The sequence below is a fragment of the Accipiter gentilis genome, chromosome 18 (genome assembly GCF_929443795.1).
Source record: "Accipiter gentilis chromosome 18, bAccGen1.1, whole genome shotgun sequence".
NCBI lineage: Eukaryota > Metazoa > Chordata > Aves > Accipitriformes > Accipitridae > Astur > Astur gentilis.
Window position 1 is genome coordinate 4,106,505 of NC_064897.1, and position 27,471 is coordinate 4,133,975.

General features: G+C 40.8%; 1 protein-coding gene across 3 annotated transcripts in view; it reads right to left on the reverse strand.

Moving 5' to 3' along the window:
• Positions 1-27,471, reverse strand: part of LRP6 (LDL receptor related protein 6) — a 126,648-nt gene that overhangs the window by 23,646 nt on the left and 75,531 nt on the right. For all 3 annotated transcript variants that reach the window (XM_049822152.1, XM_049822150.1, XM_049822153.1), the window contains 5 exons: positions 10,499-10,715; positions 8,868-9,157; positions 5,837-6,063; positions 3,419-3,603; positions 1,360-1,686 (listed from right to left, as the gene is read on the reverse strand). In XM_049822152.1, coding sequence (XP_049678109.1) covers positions 1,360-1,686; positions 3,419-3,603; positions 5,837-6,063; positions 8,868-9,157; positions 10,499-10,715 — 1,246 coding nt within the window. The remainder of the gene's footprint in view (positions 1-1,359; positions 1,687-3,418; positions 3,604-5,836; positions 6,064-8,867; positions 9,158-10,498; positions 10,716-27,471) is intronic.

The following is a 27,471-nucleotide window of genomic DNA, read 5'->3' on the forward strand; positions in this document are numbered from 1 at the left end:
TCCTTTGTTTCCAAGAGCATTTTCACAAGAAAACATGATATTTGATGGTTTTGCTACTTATGCTCCACTGGAAGTCAAATTCCTCCACCTGCAAAATCACAGTCATCACCAGAGAGGTGCCAGCCATGCCTCTAACTCACAGGAAGGTGTGTGAGTGTTAGAGTACAAGCATCCAGTTGTCATGCAAGCGCCCCTTGTAATAAAAAAAGGAAAGGATGAGTACAGAACACGTGGTGGGGTGGAAAAGCAGAGCTTTCCTAAGAGCATGATTTTCAAAAAATGCCATGAGGTGGCATTCGTGGAACAAGCTGCCCTGCTTTTGGCTTTAAAACAACAGTTGGATCTCTCTACTCATACATAATGTGGACGAGATACAATCTGTCTCTCCGTACCATGAATCTCTTCACCCACTGACTAATCTGAATGACACCAGTGGAAGTCAGCCATCCACTGTGGCTGCCAAAATTATGAGAGCCTCACTGGCAGCCAGTTATTGAGAGATGGATAAATTATTTGGTTAGAAACTAATTACACACAGCCTGAGGGGCCTTGCGGTTCATATTCTGCACAACAATAAAGAAAAATGGGGCTTGGCTGCACTGAGATCAGAAATCTGAAGTGCTGGGGAAGCCGTGGAGCCAAGCCTCTCCTCACTGAGAAAGAAACACTTTTAGGAGAGCGAGAGTGGCCCACCTCAGCATCTCATCAGCCAGCAAACACAGCTACTATAGAATTAAATCTTGACCACCTAAAGGCTATGCAAAGTCCAGAATATGGACCAAACTATCATATATCCTTTATGTCAGGCAAGATTACAAATAAATAAGCAGATAAATAAACAAGCAAGCAAGCACTTGAGGAGTGTTTGACAGACAGATACAAAATGAAAAGCATTTTGAGCTTTTCTGTTTACACAGATTTAGCCGAGTCACTGAAAATGTTCACTAACAGCCACTCTTATTTTACGGTGATACTGGTACATTGCAAGACTTTTTTTTTGCCTTCATTATCCTGTCTTCTCTAAAAAGTCAGTATTGGAAATTAGACTAATACTATACTGACTAATACTAAAAAGTCAGTATTAGTATTAGAAAATTATATTTAAAAATACATATTTTTATTGCCATCTTTATCCAGTCATATAGCCTGCTTCCTATGGAGGAAGGGAGGCTAAGGAACCAAAAATTTTTCAAATACACCTTCAGTATTAAAAGTAGAAACTAGCTTTAACTTGGCCTATCAGCAACCAAGCTTCACCATTTCATGTAAAAATAAAACTTCTTTCCTCCAAGTACAATGCTTGCATCTGTTACTAAACACATCTGCTTCTCTGTTTTACTTTCATTCATTACAGCTTACCACTACAAGTCCTGTTGTCAGAGTTCAAGGAATAGTGTGCTGGGCAGCCACAGACAAAACCACCAACAGGGACTGCTAAGCACAGGTGAGAGCAGTGACCATTGCTAGACGCACACTCGTTCCAGCCTGCCTGCCTGGAGGAATGGAAGACCAAGATGTCCATAACGTAATCCAAATGCCCTTGGATGATAGTTCGGTTCTGGCCACTGGTCTTGTTGGCTCGTTCAATGCTACGCCGGCTCCAGTCTGTCCAGTAAATGTAATCCTGATACTGAGTCAAGCCAAATGGGTGAGGCAAGTCATCAGCTATAATCTCACGGTCAAGGCCTGTTTCCAAAAAGGAAGCGAGAGAAAAAGCAGAATTATATGGGGACAAACAATATGCTGTTTAATGCTGTTTGACATGTCCCCTGCATGGAATGGTTAACTCATAATTGCTTTAAAGTTACTATTTCACTATTACAGAAGTAAATTATAAAGTAACATACAATATTCAAAAGACCATCCTGACATCTCAGAGCATATCACAGAAATGTGCTAATCCTGCTTGCAATTCACAGAAGAGAATGTATTTTACTAAAGAAAAAAGTCTCAGCTTTGAAACTGAGCAGGGTTCTTGGAAAGATTCTGTCCTTTCCCTCCTCCCTGAAACAAACAGGATTGCTCCGAAGGGGATGCAGGATCCTGGCACTGTATTCCCTGTTCAGCATCTCTTGCACTACATTTGGTGCCTGCTGCTTACAGAGAGAGAACTGTACAAGCTTAATAAAATTCTACATCGTATTATGAGAAAAATTAAATGCACAAGGTTAAACTAACCTGTCTCTGGAATGTCTTAACAGGAAGGAGCAGTCAGAAACTCAAGGTAGGAAACAGTTAATTGTGTATACGATGGAAATGTTAAGAGACCTTAAGGAGCAGGGCACGGGTGGGGGAAATTATTTCAACCACTTCATTGCCATGGGATGTCCTGCCATCTAGTCACAGAAAATGAATGGAGATTACGAAGCAAAAGGTCATTCCCTCTTTGCACAGAGAAGAGGAGGATGCACAGCTCTGCACTCTGCTGTCACTAGTCACACGCACAAGGAAGATCAAATTCTAATGCTGTGTCCTGTTCCATGGCACACAGGGGAACACTGAGCCAGCTTCAACAGCTCACCAAAATACACGAGAAGCTGAAGAAAAGCTTTTTTTATTACATATAATTCCTATAATGCATTTTCCTGGTTTGATCTTTTTCTAGCTTTGTTCCACTATTGCAAATGTGCTGTTTAAAGCAGACTAACTCCTTTAGCTTTAAACACTGGCTAGTGATAATGCTAATCTGAATAATGTGGCACACAACAAGGAAGTCTACTCCTGTGAGTGCCAAGAAGTTAAAAAAAAATACTGTGCAAATCTGAGAGGGCTTGGGTCCTCAGTACACTACCCTGGGACAGTGAAAGAATAAAATATTCCACCTCCATTTAGCTGTAATGACCAGTTTATAAAACAATCATACAGACCCCAGCGTGAGGGAGAGCCCCCCTGGTGACCAATACTAGCTAGGAAAAGCTCCTTAGTGTGCAGGATACTGGGGGAAAAAAAATGCTGAACCCTGAGAATACCAACAAAGATTAAAAACCAAATTGTATTAAATTATATTGTGAAAAATTTCCAATAAGCTGTTGTTATCTTGGCTTTCTCTCTATCTTTCTACAGATGATGAAGCGCTTGTTATGTATTTGCCAGTGCTCTTTCAGAGCAGCAAAACAAGACTCTCCAAAACACTGGGAGCTGACAGCTCTGTCCTACATATAACTGAAAACACGTACAGCTTGTATAATTTTAACTTTGTGAGCAACTATATCACCTACAAGAAAATTGAGGCCTCGCTAAATGCTGTGTTGCACAAACATCAATTATAGAAGCAAATGTTAAAAGCATGTCAGTTTGAAAAAAATCTTTTTTTGTCTTAAGATATGTATCTTCACATGATTTAAGCAATAATTTGCCACAGGGAATGGTGAAAAAGCAGCAGCATCCCCACGATGCTGCCCAGGGCTCTGGGGCTCACCTAGCATGTTGGAGGATTCTATCAGGTTGGTGTCGAGGTCAGTCCAGTACAGTCGTCTTTTAGCGTAATCAATAGTTAGGCCATTAGCACGTCCCACATTCGGTACCAAAGTAGTCCGCTCACTGCCATCCATAGCAGCTCTATCAATCTTTGGCTTACCACCCCATTCAGTCCAGTACATAAACCTGATTAAAAGGACAAAAGAAAAAAAATAATCACATTTAATCCAAAAGAAAACTCAAGGGGAAAACCAAAACCTGTAGAAAGAGTAAGAGAAAAACAAGAGCTGTAAATTCGAGCATTTATTAGGCCCCATTACGCTAAACGTTTTTTTCAAAATACAAGCAAGGAAGTGAGTCAAGTTTCCTCAAAATGCTTCCAACATTATTTTTTCCACTTAGAGCTGGATTTTCATCAGCAAGTTCTATATGAAAGTACTTCAATCTCAACTAATCTATGCACGTCAGTTAAGAGGCAAAAGGTTGGCAAGTTAGGCACCTTCATTTATACCTGGTTATTTAGCAAGATATTTTCCGTGGCACTTAGCTTCTGTTTCTATGCAGTTATCCATCAAATGAAGGAGTACAAAAAACTAGGTATGCAGGGCACTTTTGCTAGTAGGTGCCACTGCTCATCTCCACACAACTAAGTCAACCAGCCACATGAACAGTGTGCTACATTTCAGCCAAGGGCAGAATGACACAGAATTGTATGGCATTTCCACTGGAGCAGAAGCACAAACTATTACATACTCACATGCCAGTTTATGCCTCATTTGGCAGAGGCGCAGACTTGTACATGTTTTGGTTTTCTTTTTGGTTGGTTTGGGTTTTTAGGCACTGTACAGTAGAGAAGGCTGTATATTTGACATTTGGCGGCTAGTTAGCCACTTATTCCAAAATGTAAACCCAATACCATTTTAAAAACAAGTGAGACATAGCTAGCCAATGTTTACACCTTTCTGCTTTAATACCTCTAGTAATAAACACCTGTGAAATGCTTTTAATTTCCACGAACGACACAGTGGGAAAGGTTGCTTCAGAAACCAATTATCAAGGGGGAACTATTCTTTAGACACTGTTTCTTAAGATTTTCTTAAAATTTTGCAAGTACTTTGTGCATAAATTTTGCAAGTTGTATACAGCATAGACCTAAGTGTTAGAATTGCTCCCACGGTCGCAGTGCCATGAAAACTTCTATGTAAAGTACGATAACATAGCTCAGCTATAAGATAAAAGGAAAACCAGGCATTCGGACTCAAAACTAAAGAAAATTTTTTTTTTCTGGTCTGTGGTGAAGAGACAAAGCATTGAATTAAAATAATCCTTGGAAAAAACTATTCCCAGCATAAAACTAGAATCATCCATGGCAACCTTTTGTTACAACCAGATTTTGAGTAACTGCATCTAACAATCTGATCTTGGATGCCCTCTGATGTACTTGTCCAGGCAGCCCCTGGCATGTCAGGGCTGAACCCCATCTGTGTCCCCCACTGGGGGCAGTGCAGAACTCTGTTTGACTACGCACTACCACAGTTGCCACCACCTTGCTGAAATGAAGCAGGAGGAATATGTTCCAAGTTCTCTGCATTGCTGCAACTCTTGCAGCATCACTGGAAACTATGATAATTTCATAGCACTTGAAAATGAAGTTCCCTCATTTGCAAAATAATAATAATACAATGTTGGTATAACCTCAAAAAGAGTTTCCAGTAATTAGTTAATGTCAAATGAGCATTTCATGCTAGAAGAGCTATTTCAGAAGCTAAATAGTTTTTGCCTTGCCCCGCTCCTTCCTCCCTCCCCCTGCTTACTGCCCTACTTTTGCTGTTACATTTGAAACTGAGAAGTTTCTTCTCAGGAAATCTTTCATTTTGGGGATAGGTATGTATAATTGTTTCCACTCGTTCTCTGTCCTTGCTTCCCCTGTCCATACCAACTAAAAAGGGTCCTTTATCTGAAGAAACAAACACCTTCCTTATTCTTGGACAATAAGCTTCGCTCCCCCACTCTCAAGTTAAATCATTTAATATCTTTATTGGACCCTAACTTGTGATAAAAAGGATCCTCATTTTTAAAAGGACAAATATTTTCTTTTCAATGCTATAGTCCTTTTCTAATTAATGAATTCCATAAACCTAAAACTACTTTGATTCTGTGGTTAATTAAAAAACTAAATATAAATCCCTTTTTAATGAGCTGCTCTGATTTTTTTTTTTTTTTTTTTTAGTATTCTTAATGATTATTCAGGACATTAAGAGAGTATTCCTCCAGCCCTCATACTCTAAATTACCAGGCTGTATTCCCCAGCTCAGCTCTCTCAGGATTTACAGGCAATGCCTAACTAACATGCCCTAGAGGAAGCATTACGATGTTGTTTTTCACCGTTCATAAACATGAAATTAAATCAGCAAGTTACCCCTCAGCAGGGTCCAATGCCAATGCCCGGGGACTATCAAGATCTTTCCAGACCAGTACTTGGCGATGCTGTCCATCCAGCTTTGACACTTCTATACGATTTGTTCCAGTATCAGCCCAATACAAGTTCTTCCCCAGCCAATCTACAGCCATGCCTTCTGGGTAATCCAAGCCAAACTCCACAACGTGTTCCAGTGCGCTGCCATTCATAAATGCTCTGCTGATGGTCTGTAGGGATACAAAGATACACAGGCAAATTAGAAATTTTACCAGTCTGTCATTGGGCTGGTTGTTTTCTTTGTTGCATTTTAAACACTTTCAGATTTTAGGCATCTCATAGGAAAGAGGATCTCACAATATGCTACTTATTTGCAAGGCAAACAACGCTGCTATTCAGAAGTAATGATTTACTGTACTTTGTGAATGCATTCTGTGTCAATTACAATAGCTTTTCACTGGGGAAATAAATGGGATAACTAGTCTGGTCCAATTAAGCAGTCTGCATGCCAAAGTGACCTTAATAACTCAGTGCCAACTTTGAGGGGGAAATATTTTGGCTCTCCCAGGATGATACAAAAGCATCGATGTTATAGCACGGAACACTATTTAAAGCAGCCTAATGAAAAAGTTTGGGACAGAACAGCAAACAGAAGAAAACAACCTAACAACCGATTAGCTCAGTATTGCAAGTGCTTCAGTATTGACGGTTTAATTTCATTTCACTAAGCATAATTTCTTCTTGGTCTTTTATTCAAAAGATTTCTTTTAACTCTTGCCATCATGGATCAGCCTGTGATAGCAGATACATCCAGAATTGTATTATAATACTCTATCAGAGTTTAGGCATTCCCTGTTTTACTACAACCACTTATAAACCTGAACGTAAAGGAATAAAGTTAGGATGGTAAAATTCTTTTTGGCAAACATGGGCTTCCTTTCTGTGTCCTTAATATTCCCCTCTATGCTCCTCATACTCCTAACCCATCGGAAGTTTACACAAAGATTGATTTTTGTTTGTTTGTTTACTTCCCATTTTGGATGCTACCTGCTAATTATGCCACTTTGTGACAGTAGATAGCAGGGAAAGTTTATATCCTAGTCTTCATCTGTATCACCCTTAAAAATTGATCAGATCATTGTTTTCTTTTTATTTCAAACACAGCTCAAATGAATACCATACCTAAAAGAGTTCAGCCAAAACACCTCTCTCAAACTCTGTGTTTTTAACTTCTACGATTCTTCAGTTGCAAAGGTCCTATTGCTGGCACAGGTCTCAACCCAATTGCAGAAAACTTCCTTTTATTAAAAACTAATTTTTGGTGCTCACAATTCTGACTACATCTACAACCCATGAAAAACAAAGGGAATAAACTAGATTCACTGATAACAGATAACAGGTTTCTGTGTATTGTCTGAATTCTCCACTAACAACCACATTTAAACACCTACCCTTAACATTTTCTGATTTGTCAGTCTAGACGCTAGATCTGTTTTGCAAAGCCTGTGATTCATAATATGTCTCACATGCAGTAGCCGTGTAAGTTAATAAATAGCTAAGACCCATTGTCACTTCCTGACCCAAGACAAGGCTTCCCCCGTTAAACATCTGGCAAAACATCTGTGATCCCCAAAACCTTCTGCCATATGGCATTCTTCTCAGCTTTCTGCCAAACAAATTTATTTTTGCAAACTTATCCTTTATGTGAAAATGTGTACATGAGATTTAAATGATGTGTTGGGTTGACCTGGCTGGACACCAGGTGCCCACCAAAGCTGCTCTATCACTCTCCTCCTCAGATGGACAGGGGAGAGAAAATATAATGAAAGGATCGTGGGTCAAGGTAAGCACAGGGCAAGATCACCCACCAGTTACCATCACGGGCAAAACAGACTCGACTTGGGAAAAAATTAATTTAATTTATTACCAATCAAATCAGAGTAGAATAATGAGAAATACAGCCAAATGTTAAAACACCTTGCCCCCACCCCTTCGTTCTTCCTGGGCTCAATTCTACTCCTGAATTCTCCACCTCCTCCCCCCACAGCAGCGCAGGGGGATGGGGAATGAGGGTTGCGATCAGTTCATCACACATTGTCTCTGCTGCTCCTTCCTCCTCAGGGGGAGGACTCCTCAACACTCTTCCCCTGCTCCAGCGTGGGGTCCCTCCCACAGGAGACAGTCCTCCACAAACTTCTCCAATGTGGGTCCTTCCCATGGGCTGTGGTTCCTCACGAACTGCTCCAGCGTGGGTCCTTCCCACGGGGTGCAGTCCTTCAGGCACAGACTGCTCCAGCGTGGGTCCCCCGTGGGGTCACAAGTCCTGCCAGAAAACCTGCTCCAGTGTGGGCTCCTCTCTCCACAGGGCCACAGGTCCTGCCAGGAGCCTGCTCCAGCATGGGCTTCCCACAGGGTCACAGCCTCCTTTGGACACACACCTGCTCCGGCGTGGGGTCCTCCCTGGGCATCTGCTCCACCGTGGACCCCCATGGGCTGCAAGCGCACAGCCTGCCTCACCACAGTCTTCCCCACGGGCTGCAGGGGAATCTCTGCTCCAGCGCCTGGAGCACCTCCTCCCCCTCCTTCTTCACTGACCTGGGGGTCTGCAGGGCTGTTTCTCTTACATGTTCTCACTCCTGTCTCTGGCTGCAACTGCTCTTGCGCAGCTTTCCACCCCCTTCTTAAATCTGTTATCCCAGAGGTGCTACCACCGTTGCTGATGGGTTCAGCCTTGGCCAGTAGCGCGTCCATCTTGGAGCCAGCTGGCATTGGCTCTGTCGGACATGGGGGAAGCTTCTAGCAGCTTCTCTCAGAAGCCACCCCTGTAGACCCTCTGCTACCAAAACCTTGCCGTGCGAAACCAATACAAATGATTTATAGGAGAGAATGCTGCTAGTATAACGAAAGTGTATGCCATTCTTAGTTAGAACAAGCTCCTATCCCTTGAATCTTGTAAATCACATTTGTCGATCCATTCTTAAGTATCTCAAGAACCTTGTAACAACTTAATAGCCAATACAGAATAAACCTCTACCTTCAGTGAAATGTCAGTCCAGTAAATCCGATTGTCTGTCACATCAAAATCCAGAGCAGAAGCTTCCTTGACGCCGGTAAGTGGAATAGCAACGTTGTTGTTGTTCGTTTCTAAAGAGATTCGTCTGATATCTGCTCTTCGAGAAAACAGCAGGAAAGCTTCTGGGACGATGCAGGTCTTCATATCATTGATAAGCTCTAAGCCTATAGGGCAAGCACAGCGAAGGCCTTGTGGTCTGTACAGACAAAGATGGCTGCAGCCGCCGTTATCCTCTGCACAAGGGTTTGTACCTAAGCATGCAACAAAATCAAAAGCAATCATTGCAAACTGACTTCAGTTGGAAGATGAAGCCAGTTCTCACATGCATCAACCACACTGAATGCTTTAAGAAATATAGTTTTTCACCTTTTATTCTCTGACAAATTAGTTTTTGTTCATTTCCTGTAATGCTTTAGACAGATGTTACTCTACTTGGCTGGAAAGCCAGTACTTGTTTTCCTGACCCCATGAAACATACCCAGCATTAGGGAAAGGGATCTGGACTCCAACAGCTACTGATGTTCCCAACTCCCAGCACAAGCACTGAATGGATGATAAGTATGTAAGTAAGGAAGCGTATGTTCTGCTGCTTTTTACAGTACACTGGTCCAGTTACATACCCCAATTTTGTTCCTAAAGAAGAAAAATTTGCAGATCTATTTTCACATCCATTCAAAGGTGTTTTCTTTCCAGCTCTTTGCAATAATAACTTGTGTACCTGCACATGCTGGAAATCCACCTACTAAGAGAGGCCCAGCACTACCAAGCTCAATTAGCCAAACAGCTGGAAAGAGGGCTGCATTTAAAGCACATGTACCTTAGGGCATCTTGCTAATGTGTTAGCAGCAACACAAAGATATACCTCAACTATATTTGAGTAATTTCCTGGGGTACAATCCAGACATGGCAGTAAGAAGCTGCAAGCACTACCTGCATAAAAGGATATTCAGGGAAAAGTGATGAGTTCTGTGATGCTACAGTTACACTGCTACTAGTGTTTGGATAGCCAATGATAGCCAATTTAAAGCTAGATCCTGCTTTTTTTACACCACAGACACTACAGGGCAGAAAGTACTTCTAGTTATTTTTAAAGATGATTTTGGAGTATTAATGTGAAAAGCACTGAACAGGCTAACACTGGCTCATTCTTAGCTTTCGCATACTGGGAGCACGTGTTCAGATTGCAAGATGAAAAGCTGCTACAGCTGCAGCTTCATAAACAGCTGGGCTAATCTAATAGCTGGCTGTTACAAAGGGAAGTTCTCATTTTCCATGATCCTTCTTCTCCCCTTACTGGACCCAGGGTTGTTCAGACCTATGAGCTGTTCCAACTCCCTAAGCAGCAGAAAATTACCCATTTTGGGGGGGTGCCTGGCTGTTTTCCAACTTGACATTCTTGCAAGCATAGAGAACTGAAGCACCTCACAAAAGACCTTCCCCATCCCATCAAACCGTGGCCTGCAGTTATCATGCAATAGAACTGAATTCTGCTCATTTCTAAAAATCTGACCTGTTATAAAGTGATACGTGCAGAAAAACACGGCTAAAATTTTCTATTTCATTTTACTTCCCTGATTAGTAGTCTCACTCACCAATTATCTGGCGGACATTTGTAGCTTTCAAGCCCATTAGATCTGGCAGTTGATCTATGATGATCTCTCTTTCTGCTGTGCGCTTATGCACACGTTCAATACTGCGTCTTTGCCAGTCTGTCCAATAAACGTAGTCTCCCAACAATGTGAATCCAAAGATGTGAGGCAGCTTGTCCTCCACCAGAACTCTTCTCCCAGTTCCATCAGCATTCATGACCTATGGATATACACAAACTTAATACATATACAGAATAAAACTGTCACTATTTATCAGACATTAATTAACTAGCTCCACACTTAGACTTCAAATTAAAAAATAGTCTCTTAGCCATTAAAATCTTATCAATGTTACACAGCAGTCTCATACCCAACCCAACCCCCCCCCCCCCCCCCCCCCCCATATTTCAACAGGTGCTTACTCTAAAAGCCATGAAGATCCCTTACGTATAAGGCTGGTCTCATAAGATGATCATAACGTGAAATTATGATACAACATTCCTTATATTTGCTTTAGGAATTAATACTACATGTGCCTGTTATATGTTGCCTGCCTCTCTCATTTCTGACTTATGTCTCTTGGTTTAGTTTTAAATGGGGGACACTGTTTTACATGAACAAAGACAAGTTTACAATGTCAAGGAGTCCTGGCTCAGCACCTTGTAGTCCACAGTCCCTCCCAAGTGAGCTTTGCCCCGGTTACAGATAGCAATAAGAGGACGCCCCACACAAACATATTCTGTAGATCTTCTTGACTGTTTGCTTCCCAGAATGTATATTCCCAAGTATGAATAAAGATCCAGTTTTACATTCTTCAAAATTAAGTTCAGTATTTTTTGTACTAGAAGGAACAGTAATAGTCTGTAAATAATTCCATACCTTTGATCAAGACACTTGAATTTACTGTGTCATTTTTCTCTACTGCTAAAAAAGAAGTAATACCTAACTTCCTCAAAGAGGCACTGAAAGGATTAAACATATGTATGCATGTTCAAGTGATCAAGTACCTTATGAATGCCAAGTTATAAAAAGTACCATACTGACAGGAGTGAAGAGAGTCCTGTCTTTTAAGAGAAGCTTAAAAATTATTCAGCATTGCAATTCTACAGAAAAGTTTCTTCTGAAATACTTCTGTTTGTTTCAAGTTTACAGTTTAATTTTACAGCATGTATACTTCCAAAAAAAGAAAAACAAAATAAACCAAACAACCTTAATGTAAAAACTTCCCAAAACAACGTGATTCACAAAATTCAAGGTAGCATACTAATCTCAGAAACATTAAAACATCCTTCCCACTACCCAAGGATGTTCCAAGTTAAGGACTGGGAAAAAAGTAACTTATTAGATCACTGTTTCCAACTCTCTCTCACTTGCCTTGTAGAATTACACTAGCCATAGACAAGTCTGTACGACTTCTCATTCCTCCCATGGCTCAAACCAAAAGACTTGTGCAATGACAAGCTTCAGGATCAATTGGTTTGGTAACTCTGGCTAGATGGATGATGTTTTGTGGTCAGAAGGATTTCCAATCTCATGAGAAATGAGGCTAGTTTGGAGCAATTCCTACCTTTTCTCTATCCAAGCACAGATGGGGAGGGAGGGAGGAAAAGAATAGAGAAACAGAACTAAAACCCATACCCTTCTCAGCATACAGTATAATATGCATATTAATAAAATATTCTTAAGTTCACTAAAAAAGTGGAAGAAAATGATATAATCTTCACAGTAATTCAATTTCTCCTTAAAGCTATTCCCAGTCATAAACTTCCCACCATTACTGCACTTACTCTCAGTATGTTAGAATGGGAATTGAATCTTTATGTGCACCTTTACAACAGAAAAATGAAAGGGGCTCTGCATACTTTCTGGTTTGTAGGACTAAGCTCTGTATTTACTTTTTTTTTAAAAGCTCATAGTAACTCTGTGAAATTGGCTTACCAAAAAATCTTCAGTCTAGTAGCATATACGGCATGCTTCTACAAATGCACTAATGCCCACAAATCACAAAAATAAGGTGAGCATTACTCGGTGAAATGTTTTTTCCCCCCCCCCTGCATTCTCACTAAGGTCCTTTAGAAAGTCAAGAGTAGTACTTTGCGCTGTAGTGCATTTACCATCCTAAAGCTGTAACTTATGTCCTTTACACTGATAACCAAATCCAAACATAGTTTTTCCTATCACAGATTGTTTAGCTGGGCTCAGAGCCCAGCATAATTGCCTAATTTCTGGAGTTCCTTTCAAAAACAAGCCCTGCTATTCCATTTATTCTACTTCAGAAAATTTCAGCATCTGCTGGCTTTCTCAATTCCTAGCAGCATGCCTCCTACACTCTGTTTGGATAAACGAGGTTGCTAAACAGACTAATGGCTAACTTTAGAACCAGGGACACATTTAACATCTGTAAGACAAACTGTGAGTTACAGTCCTTAAGCCCACCATCCCTTCAAGAAACCATCACCACCTCCAAGCCAAACTAGTCATCCCTTTTTGTCTACCACCCATTTTCTAATCATATCACAGTCATCTTGCATTTCTGTGATGAGTTGTTTCCCCCTCCCCCTTAAACTACAGAGATAAGCCATTTGCGTGCAACTAATTAATATATGGCAATTAGTGCTTGCTAAGCAGACCAAAAAGATACACAGAATGGATGGATGTTGCAGAGCAAATCAACTAAAACCACACAGTAATAACCACTAAGACACCACTATCAGAATGCAGTATCTTTAGATACTACACTTTGTGCCTTGTACTTATAAAAGAAGAAGCTTCTATGTTTAAGGGGATGCTTAACTACTGGCAAAGAGAATTAGCTGGAAGGTGTATGGTGCGAGATAAACTTTCTTTGGCATACTTTAAAACTGGAGCTGTTCAAATAAGCTTTCTCTTATACTGAAAAAAAGTCAGGAAAAGAGAAGGATTAAGTATCTGCTTTTAATTAATTTTTGTTTTGCCACATAAAGCTGTCTTTCAAAATAACCTGTATGTCACCTAGACAAAAACAGCCATCTATCTAAAAGTACTTACACATACCTACTACCCTACTCCCACTGCAATCTTACCTGAGCACATCTGTGCAATATTACTTAATATAAGCATATGCTCAATGGCAGCCAGGTACCACCATATGCACAGTTCCATGGCACCACATTGTCTGCACTCACTTTGGCTGTGTTTTCGGAGATTTGAACATAATTTCATCGATAAGCTACAGAGCCAAACAGTCTGGTGTAAGGCAGAATGAGAGTGGCAAGGGATATAGGGATGATACATATAGTAAGCACAAGCAAAAAGAAACAATCGCTAATCAACCAATTTCAAAGGATTTCAGCATCATCTTTTCACATACCGGAATTCACATGACAACTGAGTCCCAGGCAATACTGCTTTACGCATTCATCCCCCTTCTTCAGCCCCACATGGGTCAGCTCATCACAGTGAAGCCTATCCCTACAGAATCCCCCGTATGAGAAACCCACCTTCTGCTGCTATGAGGCAGTGTCTCCAGTGGCTTATGCTGCTTTTAACCACAATGTGGTGTGGGTTTCACATTCTGAGGCCATTCTGAATACTGCAAACCACAGTGAGAATATAGACTACAACAGGAAACAGATGTGGTGCAACCACAAACACTACCTTTACTGAAAGAGCAAGTAGTTTCATGAAAAAAAAAAAAAAAAAGTAAAGTACAAAAATTAAATGGCCTCAGAAAAAATACCAGATATCCTGCCTGCAGGATAAGGGCTTTGCTTATCCTAGAACAATAATGAATGCAAACCTACGGCCTCATGAAAATACAGCTTATTCAAAATAAATTAATTAATGCTGAAAATGTGGTTACTTTTTAAGATGCTGTACCTAATGGTCAGCAGGAACATAAAATAACAACTTTGAAGCATTACTTCTATTTTAAAGTTAGACTGGATTGCACAGTGATATATATATATTCTAAGGGTCTTTCTTGCTGTCAGATACCCTGGATTCAATTCACTCTCGAATACCAGTAATAACTGTGATAAATAGACTAATACAGCGAACTTACCTTTTTGATACTCTGGGATTTGAATGTACGGTAGTTTACACTTGTCATTTGATTGGCTTAAGTCTAGAGCTCAATCATTATACCTACCCCATTTGCAAAAATAACATTCAGCTCTGGTTAGAGCTTGTGCTGGAACCCTGGCAAAGCTATGCAGGCTAGCAGTCTGCTCAGGTCTAGCGGACCAAGGACCCTGGCAGTAGAGACTAAGCAGATGTACACTAGCTTATATCCACAGCACTGAGGAGATGCTAATAATACAAACTGTCTGTCCCTATCAGGCCATACTTAGATCAATATCAAACATAAGAGCCCAGTTCTACAAGGTGCCAGACAGCCTCAATACTGACGACTCCCAGAGGAGAAGACAGCCCCCAGGCTCTGGAAAGAACACATCTTCCCATGTCAATTTGGGAGAATGTCAGACAAATCCAATACGATTTACTCATGGTTAACCTAGTGCCAGAAGCAGGGTGACAGTGTGCAAAGTTACCTTTCATCCTAACTCATAAGAACAGTTTAATTTTCAATGTAGAACCACAGAATCATAGACCAGCCGAGGTTGGAAGGGACCTTGAAAGATCATCTGGTCCAACCTTTTGTGGGAAAGGGAGCCTAGATGAGATTATCTAGCATCTTGTCCAGTCACATCTTGAAAACTTCCAGTGGTGGGGACTCCACCACACCTCCCAGGAGGTATTCCAGTGAATAACTGTAAAAATATTTCTTTCTTATATTGAGATGAAACCACCCCCACTGTAATTTGTACCAGTTGCTCCTCTCCTCTCCATGTGGCTTCTTGTGAATGGAGAGCCTCCATCCTCCTTGTAGCTGCCGTTTAGGTACTGAAAAAAACTGTGATAAGGTCCCCCCGAGCCTTCTCTTCTCCAGGGAGAAAAGACTTAAATCCTTCAGTCTCTCTTCATAGGACAGATTCTCCAGCCCTTTGATCATCTTCATGGCTCTCCCTTGGGCCCTCTCCAGTCTGTCTGCATCTTTTTTGAATTGTGGGGACCAGAGCTGGACACAGTACTCTAAGTGCAGCCTGAAAAGCACCGAGTAGAGTGGGATGATCATGTCTGTATCTCTGCTAGCAATGCCCCTGGGGATGCAGCCCAGGATCTGATTTGCCTTTGTTGCTGCAGCAGCACACTAGACTCATGTTCAGCTTGCTGTCTACCAGGACCCCCAGGTCCCTTTCAGCAAGGCTGCTCCCAAGCCACACAGATCCTAGCCTGTACTGGGCTTTTGGGTTATGTCACCCAGTCTGCAGGACCTTGCACTTGTCTTTGTTAAACTTCTAGTTTAACGTAGTTCTTGCTAGCCCACTCCTCCAGCCTGTCCAGGTCTCTCTGGAAGATGGCTCTCCCTTCTGACACATCCACCTCACCAGCCAGTTTAGTATCATCATCAAACTTGGTGAGGGTGCTTTCAGTCCCATCATCCAGTTCATTTATGAAGCTATTGAACAGCATGGGGCCCTGTATTGAACCCTGGGGGACCCCACTTGTGACAGGCTGCCACTTGAATCAAAAGCACTGATCGCCACCCTCTGAGCGTGGCCTGTGAGCCAATTCCCTACCCATCTCACAGACCACCCATCCAGTCTGTATCTTGACAGTTTGTCTAGGAGGAGGCTGTGGGAAACAGTGTCAAATGCTTTGCTGAAGTCCAGGTAAACAACATCCACTGTTCTTCCCATGTCGACAGAAAATGTTATTTTGTTGTAGGAGGTGATCAGATTAGTCTGGCATGATTTGCCCTTAGTAAATCCATGTTGGCTTTTCCCAATCACCTGCTTCATTTGGCTTGCAAGTTTCTAGAACTCTTTCCAGGGACTGAAGGAAGATTAATGGGCTTGTAGTTTCCTGGGTCTTCTTTTGTGCCTCTTCTTTTGGATGTAGCTATAAATAATCAGGAAGCAGGTAGCTATCATGCATGCAAAGCTCCCTCTCAGGATGACTGGAACAGAGGAAGTCAATAATCAACGAAAATTTATAAACAACGACTGCTAACTCTGTATCTTCAAAAAAACTAAAGATGACTTACAAGAGTGGAATAGGCCTCTGAGATGGACTGAAAGCCCCCAGCCACACTACAGGATGCTGCCAGAACTTCATTTATTTCACAGATATACACATCGGTAAAAGAAAACCCTAAAAACCCCAAACAAACATCTTCCTCCAGTAAGATCCATAAACTGCTATAATTTCAGATACAAACATAACAAAATAAGAATAACTTGAACTTAAGTCCCAATTTTTAAAATTGACAGCCAATTTTTGGACAATCTATTGGTTCCTGAACTTCAGCACCTTTACCAGAACCAGCTTTCTGATCCTCAGAGAGGGCAGGAGATCCCACTTAATATATGGGACCTCAGTTGCCCCGCTCAAGTACTACTGCCATCACTGCACTAGCTCTACAAAATTTCTAGCAGGGACCACAGGTGGAAACCATCTGTCCCTACTGACTCACAGGAAGGACGCGATTGTAGCATTTATCTTCCTTCTGAATGGATAAGGAATAAGAGTGTTCTGACTTGGTGGCAATGCCTTCCACGTCACATGTCCCACAAACGCAGAACACACTAGCTTGTTGTTTCGTTGGTACATGTTGAAATATACTCTCAGATATATAGTTATGGTTTACCTTACCACATGAAAAACACCCCAGCCATTTGGCACAGACTTACATGAAGGCAATGCCACAGAAAAAAAGGTAAACTCTTCCTGAGCAGACCTTAAACTCTTGAGTCATTCTAATGACAAGTTGGGTTTCCTGCAATAGTTTGAAAGACAGCAGAAAAACATCAGAAAGCATTACCACCTTCACGATTTCAACATGGGTCACACTAATGCACTTTAGGAATGGATACAACTAAAAAACAATGAGGTGAAAAGGTGAATTTCTCATGCGTTTCATCATTAACACTGATCTGCATAAGAAGATTGCAAAGAAGTATTACTGTAAGACAGCTGCGAAACACTGAATTCAATATATGTATCCCAGATATTTCAACATACCATGGAAAAAGATCTTGAACAAGGCTTGCATTATACCTGAAATAGTTTAGGAATATTCAAGGTTTAGGCCTAGTTACTTCAGCCCTGATTATCCAATGATAAATACTTACATGAGCTGTTAGTTTGATGCAACACATATTGACTCAGTTCACAACACTGCTAATCAAGGATATGACTGTTCATCTTCCACCTAAATGTACGTGAATCTTAATATATCAGAAAAGTAAAAAACAACACTAACACTTTAAATTTATTTGGTTAAGGAAAAAAGAAAACTGGGGCAGCATCTCTCTTAGAAATAAAAGATAGCTCGAATGCCGTCTGAACATTAAATTAGCATTTTTTCAGACTGGGTTTGAGAACTACGTATTTTCAACTTGCTTCTTTAAGCAACATAAACAGAACAGACCAGAATGATTTTACTGTTATGGCTGCAGTAATATCATACAGTTAACACATGTGTCTACTATAAAACAGCAGCTCTAAGAGAGGAAAAAAGGGACACCTTGTCTAAATTTCCAGTTTTATTAGTCTTCCCCTCTAAGAAAGAAAAGTCCTTATCAACTATATTCTCTTTGAGCAACTGAAACTTTAAACTCAGCTTGAGGAAATTATTCTGTCAGTGTCATTAACTTACTGTTAACAGCATTTTCCTTCAAATCCAAAATGTTAAGGAATGTTTTAGATATGAAATGGGAAGTCATCTCTTCACTGCAGTGAAATCCTGAGACATCAGCAGAAGGGATACCTGGAACCCTTTATATTTGCTTCAGAAACCAAATGCTTCCAGTCAACTCCACAATTTCTTACTGTTAATTGTTTTATAATAGCCATTACCAATTTCTAATTTAGCAGTTCCCCACCACTCTCAATTTTCTCCTGAGCTCTAATAATTTTTCCAAAGAGTTCAAAATATATTTTTCCTGAGCATGGATAATATTCCTAATAGGACTGCAGTGAAGATAAATATGTAAAAACAGAATAGAGATTAACTTCATAAATAGCCCTTTCTATCATGCTACAGACACTGTTACAACCTCATTTCTTTCGCGATAGGACAACTTTCCCAGCTCCCTGATCAATCAATGCCAACAGCAGCATTGTCTTCTCAATGATGGAATTATATTTTAGAAACAATTGGTTGGGTTTTCAATGAAATGGCTCAAGTCAGGTAAATTGACAAGCAGGCAGGGAAAGGAGTTTATAACCATTGTGACAATCAAATACGACATCTCCTAGGTAATCTCATACAATACAAAAAGCCCTGAATTTGTAAAGAACAAGCCAAGCCAAAAAAATTGAGCTGAAATGACAAACAGGATGAGAAGAGAGGTTTTCACAGGAAAGAAAGAGGCTCATGTGAGAAGATCCAGTGGTAAAACAGGTGGATAAAGATGCTTGGCTATGGAAATTAATTTTGGTACATGAATACATAGGGTGGAATAGCAACAGTCAGAGGGTGTTCTGTAACATGGGCATAGGCTATAGGGGTACAAAGGAAGCTAATTACTGTCATTTGCAACTTACCATTTGTCAACTAAGTCCTATGAGCAACCATACACACGCTTCGCAGGAAGCAAAGACGACTAGCCAAGACCAACCTGAACCATCACAGTGGTTTGGGGGAGTTTGGCAACACAACTTCTAATGCTCTTGCACGTGGGCAAAGGCCTCTGTTCTCTCCTCTTCCCTCCCAAGATACTTCCTTTCAGTACCTTGCCCCAGGAACTTCTTATTTTTAATTTGCTCTATAGCTAACTTTGTGCTTTCCAGACTCCTCCATACACAACTACAATCAAATTTTTTTGCAGAGGGAAAAAATGTGGAGAGTTTTCTGCTGTTTTAGCAAGTCCAAGCGGTTCAGGGAACAGCCCAATGAGTGACTCAGCCAGTGCAAAGCTGAGGGAGGGCCCTGGGATACTTTCCACTTTTGGTGGCAGTAAGCTATTAAGTTGATTCAACTGCTCCCTTCACTAATCACTCCAATTCCAAGGTCTGCATATCCAAAAGCTTGTTTTTCCACCATATGCATTTAACTGCCTAATAAAAGTTATTAACTTTCTTATAATCCTTTTCTCACAGACCTTTGCAAAGTTACAACATTATGAACGGTATCAGAAAAAAAGTTTAGGTTAGGTCTACAAAATCTCAGAGCAAAATAAAAAGCCTGTGTGAAGAAAGCTGAATAATTATTGAGAGGGATCACAAGGTCACATGAATGCTTCTGCAGAAGCTCAGGTCCACAGTCAGTACAATCTTTTTTGTTCGGAGTGGTGGGTTGACCCTGGCTGGACACCAGCTGCCCTTCAAAGCCACTCTATCACTCCCCTCCTCAGCTGGACAGCGGAGAGAAAATAAAGTGAAAGGCTCATGAGTTGAGATAAATACAGGGCGAGATAACTCACTAATTACCCTCATGGGCAAAACAGACTCAACTTGGGGAAAATTAACTTAAGATATTGCCAATTGGCCAGAGTAGGCTAATGAGAAATAAAACCAAAGCTTAAAAACACCCTCCCCCCACCCCTCCCTCCTCCCCAGGCTCAACGCCACTCCCAATTTTCTCCACCTCCTCCCCACCAGCAGCGCAGGGGGATGGGGAATGGGAGTTGGAGTCAGTTCATCACACATTGTCTCTGTTGCTCCTTCCTCCTCAGGGGGAGGACTCCTCACTCTTCCTCTGCTCCAGCATGGGGTCCCTCCCATGGGAGACGGTCCTCCACAAACTTCTCCAATGTGAGTCCTTCCCACGGGATGTGGTTCCTCACAGACTGCTCTGGTGTGGGTCCCCCGTGGGGTCACAAGTCCTGCCAGAAAACCTGCTCCAGTGTGGGCTCCTCTCTCCACAGGGCCACAGGTCCTGCCAGAAAACCTGCTCCAGCATGGGCTTCCCACGGGGTCACAGCCTCCTTTGGACACCCACCTGCTCCAGCATGGGGTCCTCCCTGGGCTGCAGGTGGGTATCTGCTCCACCGTGGACCCCCATGGGCTGCAAGCGCACAGCCTGCCTCACCACGGTCTTCATCACCACGGGCTGCAGGGGAATCTCTGCTCCAGCGCCTGGAGCATCTCCTTCCCCTCCTTCTTCACTGACCTGGGGGTCTGCAGGGCTGTTTCTCTTACATGTTCTCACTCCTCTCTCTGGCTGCTGTTTCTGTATGTCCCAGCAACTTTTTTTTCCTTCTTAACTATGTTCTCCCAGAGGTGCTACCATTATCGCTGATGGGCTCGGCCTTGGCTGGCAGTGGGTCCATTTTAGAGCTGTGGCTGGTATTGGCTCTGTTGGACACAGGGGAAGCTTCTAGCAGTTTCTCTCAGAAGCCATCCCTGTAGCCATGCAAATTCAATACATACAGTAATACAGCTAAGCTTGGGAAAATTAAAAAAAAGCTAGAATATTGAAGAGTAAGGGATAATAGCAGACTGACGAATGGCACTCAGCTGAATCAGAACTGCAGAAGGTAGCTCAATATCTCTTCACATTGGTCCCCAGCTTGCCTTTAAATACTATTTTAAGTATGTCAGACTCAGTGAGGTCAGTTGATGGCTCTAGTTGTTTCAGTTTGAGGGATTTTTGTGTTTTCCCTCAGGTAACTGATACTGACTGCCAGTTAAGGCTTGTTACCTTCTAGATGAGAGAACAGCAGAAACTAAAATACAATTTCCTAACTCCAGTGGGAAAAATCTAGGAGGCACGTATGACACATTGGTGGGATCCAAATGTTGTACTTCAACCAGCTCCATGCTGGGCCATTGAGAGCCGGGAAGTTCAGAGTGCTAGCATTACAAAACGGGACTGCTCATCTGTTAGCAAAGCTTGTAAGAAACATCTCTGAATTTCCAACGTGGAAAGTCTCAGTCAAGTGGCACAGATGTAAGCAACAACCAAGCCTGAGAAAGGTAAACTTTTACTATTAATGATAACGTGCCAAAAGGTTATAGAAGCCAGTGGAAATTTCTGCTCCAACGTGTCTCAAGTGCAGGCATCTGCCTCTGACATGGCCACTCCAGGCTCTCCTTAGAGTTAACAGAAAAGAATAGGTGCTTTTAGAATAGGACTCATCCAATCTATTCTAAACGTTTACTTTAGGGTAAAGCGAGGCACACTGCAGAAGTGCTGATTTCTAACATTTTCTATAAAGGCAACATAAGGCAACTTACTGAGCTGAAGGTATCTACATCACATTAAATAAAAACCACCCACAGATTTCAAGGAGAAATGCAGATCTATGACCCAAGAACCGTTTTAAAACTGAATGTCAAAGTCTTCTGTAATATCATATAATTTTTAGGGCAGTCATTTCACATCTCAGAAAAATACCATGCTTGGTATGCAGATCACAGAATCAGGTTACTCTTGGACAAGAGTTCTGGCTTTATCTACCCAAAACCTTCCCTCAGTATCCTCTTTCTTTTCTGAGGTACTGGGAACCCCTCCCTGTTCCAGTAAGCATGACAGCCTGTTGATAGCAGATCCCTCAGGACTCCTCTAAGAACTTGTCAGCAAAAGTCATTTGTAATGGGCATCTCAATAATCAAACTCTTCACATTTTGGTTTTATTTAGATACTCTCAATTTATCAAAAGCAATAAAAAGTTGAATTTTAATGTTCCTGAATTAAAACTGGCATGAGTGTTTTAAATGTATTTCTTCTTTTTTACTTTTACATTAAAACACTGTGAACATCTGCAAGTAGGTACATGCTTAAGTGACAATTCTGTAGCACACCATGCTCAAAAGCCAAAGCAAAAAAGGAATTTAACTGTTTGGGGTTTTTTGAATAATAACAAGCTTACAATGTCAGGAGGTCCTGGCTCACCATTTGGGGTCCACAGATAAGAGGCCACTCAAATTCTTGTATTCAGTTCTTTGACAGTCAGGAGACCTTACTAATATGTGGTCTGTGGCTGTCATTTATTTGCTTTGTAATGTAGTTTTCCTGTCTTGGTCTACATATCAAATTTAATTCTTCCCTAAGTTCACTCAGAAGTTCAAAACAAACCTCCCAAATAGAAATTATACAAAGTATAAACTACATTTTTTTTTTTTTTTTTAATAAGCCCTTACTCTACTACTCATTTTAAAAATCTCTTATTTTTGTAAATGGAGGCCTAGCGGGCATTAAGAAATAGCTGGAAATTCTCAGACAAAGTAAGCTTTAAATTTCTGAAACTGGCATGGAGCAGAGGGGTCTGCCCCTACCCTCTGCAGCACATACTTGCTGTTCTTTGCTGGATGAAGTTCCGAAGCACCACAAATATCCAAACCAGGTGGACAAAGAATTGTGGGCAAAATTAAACAGCAAAACAACTTCAAGTATTTGTTTCAACTACCTTACTTTTCATACCTGCAACAGCTTAATGCAAGTACACAAAAGCAGCTGTGTTCAACAGCTAGGAATTCAATGGTTTCTGCTTCTCAATTTTCATACCTCTGCTTCAAAGTAGGGTGGATGGGGTAGGTTCAGTAATCAGGCTTACAAGTCATCAGCATTTCACAGTACAAAGACTAATGCTATGAGACAAAATTTCCCAGCCAGAAAATAAATGGTGAATACTTAGAAAACAAAATTTCCTTATTAGGGTGGTGGTAAAATTGAGGGAGTTGTCATCGGAGGAAAATGTAGCCCTGCAATTTCAGGATTAGAATATGAATTAGAGCATTCTCTAGATGCCAAGCTATTAGCTCCTGGGTCAAAGACAAAAAGGTCCTCTCTGTTCAAGATTTTTGTGCTCAAAAAAGTCTTAGCAGCATCCGCTTTCTGTTGTCCGACAAGGCTGGGTTCTGAAGACTTGTGTGAACTTATGCTGAAAAACAGCAGGATATAAGACTTTCCATATTAATCATGAGGATTAGAGACAGTAATGCCAGGCACAGCTAATAGATTTGGGAATGCAGAAACACTTCAAGTTAGAGCTGCACTCAAAAATCACTAGATAATGGTCAGATCTGTATAGGAGGCAGAGTCTCCTTTTTTTAAACTCACCACTAGTAGGTGTAAGTGGGTGTCATCTCTGGCTCTGAGAATGGAGAATAGGATAGAAGATGAATAAAGAAAAATGAAGCAAAGACTGAAAAATTGTGAGAAATCAGCCATATCATCATTATTTCCTCTTAACGCACACAGCCACACATGCACGCAGCCATTTATAATTGCTTTATCAATACAAGCTTTGCTGACCATTTTAAATCCAACCTATGCCTTAAAACAGGTAGCATACGTGCTCAGAAGACAAATATTCACTTGAGCAGGAAAACATAAGACCAATTCAACAGAGCAGATCATACATTTTTAACCTCATAGCACGGCAGGAAAATGCTTTAAACCTGTAGCAAGTCAATGAGAAATCTTCCCTACTGGTAAGCACAATAGCAGCCATCCATTTCAATAGAAGTTTATCAGCAGTGAAACCTGACCGAGATAAATGACGAAGCTGTTGAGCCACAGCCTGCTTCTGCCTGCTGCAGGCTGCCAGATAAAATGGGAACAAAAGCTCCCTGCTGTACCCCCTACCAGTCTCCATTAACCCCTGCTGATGCTTTATTATCGTCTGGGGGCTCCAGAACAGCATAGCATGAATCAATGTGTAAAAAATAAATAATAAAAGCTCGTATATAGCATAAACAAACGAGAAACATAGCTTACAAGAAACACTAATTTTGGTAGTGCTGCAATTAAATAACGGTCCTGAGGAATTCCACATACTAGGGAAAAAAAAGCACAATATATGTAAAATCATGTATGAAAAGCTATTTAAAAGACAATAAAGTGCAAATACACAAACATTTTCCTCCTGCTTTTACCCCTCCTCCCAAATATACACAAACACATACAAGCAAAGCAGGGACCAGGCATATATTCTGATGTCCAACTCGAAGTTTCATCTTTTGACCCTGTCACAAATATCCTCTTTGTTGCGCCGCCTCCAGTGTCCTTTCTCCAAAGGTAAGTTTAAAACATTTACTGAAGGTCAAAGCATCTTCTACTAAACTGATACAAAATATGGATGGGAAAGGTAGGGAAAGTGTTACAAATCTCCTCAGGATTCATGGTTGCCATAGGAGAGAAAGGCAGCGGGAGGAAAAGCTAAGACTTGAAATGTTAGTAATATCTTAGCTTTCATAGATTTAGATAGTGTCATTGCAGCCTGAGATTTCTGTAGCCTACTGTAACAAAGTCAATCTCTCCTAAAATATTACAGAGAGGCCACACAAGATTCACTAAGATTCATCAGCAAAGAAACTCAGCACTACATTTGCATTACTTAGCACATGGGGGGTGGGGTGGGGGGGTGGGAGGGAATTTACTAAAGTAGATTAGATTCTACTAGTAAAGCAGATCAGGAGATAGACTGAACCATTCTCTTGGATGAACACACGCTCTTCATCCTATAGAGCATTTCCATGCTTTATTAATTACAGAAGCTGTACTGAACTCGGACACTGATCTATCACTATCAAAGGTCATTGATTTTCAACTCATTTCTGCCCCTCTGAAGTGCAGTTAGCAAGCAGCAATATTACATCTAAGGAAGAACATGAAGTTTTTCCTAAAGCTAACGCAACAAGCTAACAGAAGAAAGACTCCCCAGACCTTCAAGGAATAGAATAGCCTCAACACAGGAAAAGAGAGAGGCTGTACGGGTTCAATGCAAAGGTCCACCCACCCCAGTATCCTGTTTCAGAAAAGAATCAAAACTTACACTTACAAAATAGCATAATCAAGAAAATATGTACTGAAACTTTTCAAGAAGATTCATTCTACAGCAATTTACAGTTCAGCGATTTGTGGTTCAGAAGGCAATTCCATTTTCTAGTAAACGGCAGTGGAATTCCCTTTCACAGACTTACCCAGTCTTCCCAGTAACACATGTAAGCTTTTAACGTCCACAACAATTTCCGCAACTTACCACACGCTGTTTGAAGAACCTTCTGCCTTTGTTTGTTCTGCACCCATCACCTGCCAGTATTATTTATGAATGCCAATTTCTTCTATCAAAAAAGGTGTGTGTGTTTAAGTCCTGGACACCTTATACATAATTTTCTTGATTTTACAGATCTCTGTCACATACACCCAATCAACACCTTCTGTAATAAAAAAAACCCAAACAAACAAACCCAAACCCTCAAACAAAACTAAAATCCAAAAACACCGAAGAAAAACTGTGGGAGAATTTCTTCTCTATTGCTTTAAAGGTTTTAGCCAGGCTTTTTCAAGATTTTCTGCATGCTTATAAGAGTTAACAAATTTTAACTTTTTACAAAAAGCAGCAGCAGTAAAATCATAACTCTAATACTTGCCTCATAGGAAAAAAAAACCCTAGTAATTCTGAAACCTTAAGATGATAAATCTTCTCTGATGCCCTGCATAGATGTTACATGACAACCTGGAACAAACTCATTCTGCTGGCTCACATTGGTTTAAAAACAATGAAATGGAAATTGTCCCAGCAGACTTTGTGCCAGATCAGATATCTTCTGTCCTGCCACAGACATTGTAATGTTGGCATAAACATTATATCATGTGTTCTAGCCAGTTTGACAGAATTGCAGCAGTGAGCTCATGCCTGATCTAGATGAAAATTTCTACCAAAATGATCCAACACTGAGCAGAAACATTATTAATGAATATGGAACGGTGGTCCGAGTAAGACTGAAGTGCATGAAGAAATCTCAATGTTTTGGCAAGCACGAGAGCGGAGAATGCCTAACTTTCCTTTTGCAAAATACATTCCAGTCCAAGACAATATCAGGGCTAAAGTGCTCAATCTGTTATAAATAAATCTCTAAGCATAGCTAAGACCTTTTTCCCCTCTTTTCTCAGAGCTGGTATAAAGTTAGGTGAATTATAGACTATAAATCTTGTTTTCAGGATAAAGAAAACCTGTGCTCCCTCAGGCTCTCCCAAGGAGTGTTTCAAAGCAACTCACCTTGCAGGACTGGAGTTACTTTGACTCTGAAGGAGAACAAACAGTTATGCGACCTTCCAGCGCAATACTGCAAGTTCACATTGACTTATTTGAAATTGTAAATAAATAAAACAATTTCATAAGGCTAGAGAAGATACTGTACCTAATATGATAAGTGCTGAAAATTATTTGCAATGGTAAGGAATCACTAAGGAAAGATATAATTCATCAAAAGAAAGGTAAATCTACCAGGTTATAGCAAAGGTAGATGGTGCTACTGTGCACCAGGTAGTAGCCAAGTCTTCTGCTTCTAGATAAACTTCTGCCTTTTGATAATAAACTGAACAAACACTGAACAATACTATTTTCTCAAAGACTGACAGAGATAATAAATGTCAAGTTTGTTCCATAAATGTTATGTAACAAAATAAACACAAGATTTTCAATGCGGGAGAGAAGAAAAATGGCACTTCTCCACCCCGCTATTAGAAGTTTCAGCAGAACATACCAGAAAGAAAGAAAAATCTATCCCCTTGCTGGAACCCTAATAAAACAAGGGAGATGCAAAGTACAGAGGATTTGTGGGAGTACAAATAATTATACACGAAATGAGATTTATGTCTTTAAAACATGTTCTACTAGCATCTAAGCTGAGCAGTGCAGAGAATGAAAGATAAATTTTTTAACCTACAAACATCACTCCCAGTAAAAAGTTTTTTTTCCTGATGACCTAAGAATTGACTTATTTAACAAATCCTTGTCATGCATTCTTAAAAAGAGGGATCTACTACATGGATATCATTTCCATTTTACACACAGAAAAATCAGGGAAGAATAGCAAGTAACTTGCTCAAAGACAGAGAGGAAACTGAATTGTTTCTTAAAGCACAAATCAACTATTATCCCACTGCCCTCTTGGGCTATATCAGAATTTAAACACCTAGAAAAGCAGAGTAACTACATTCTGTAACTCCATGGAATTAAAAATGCAGGTGCAATTAC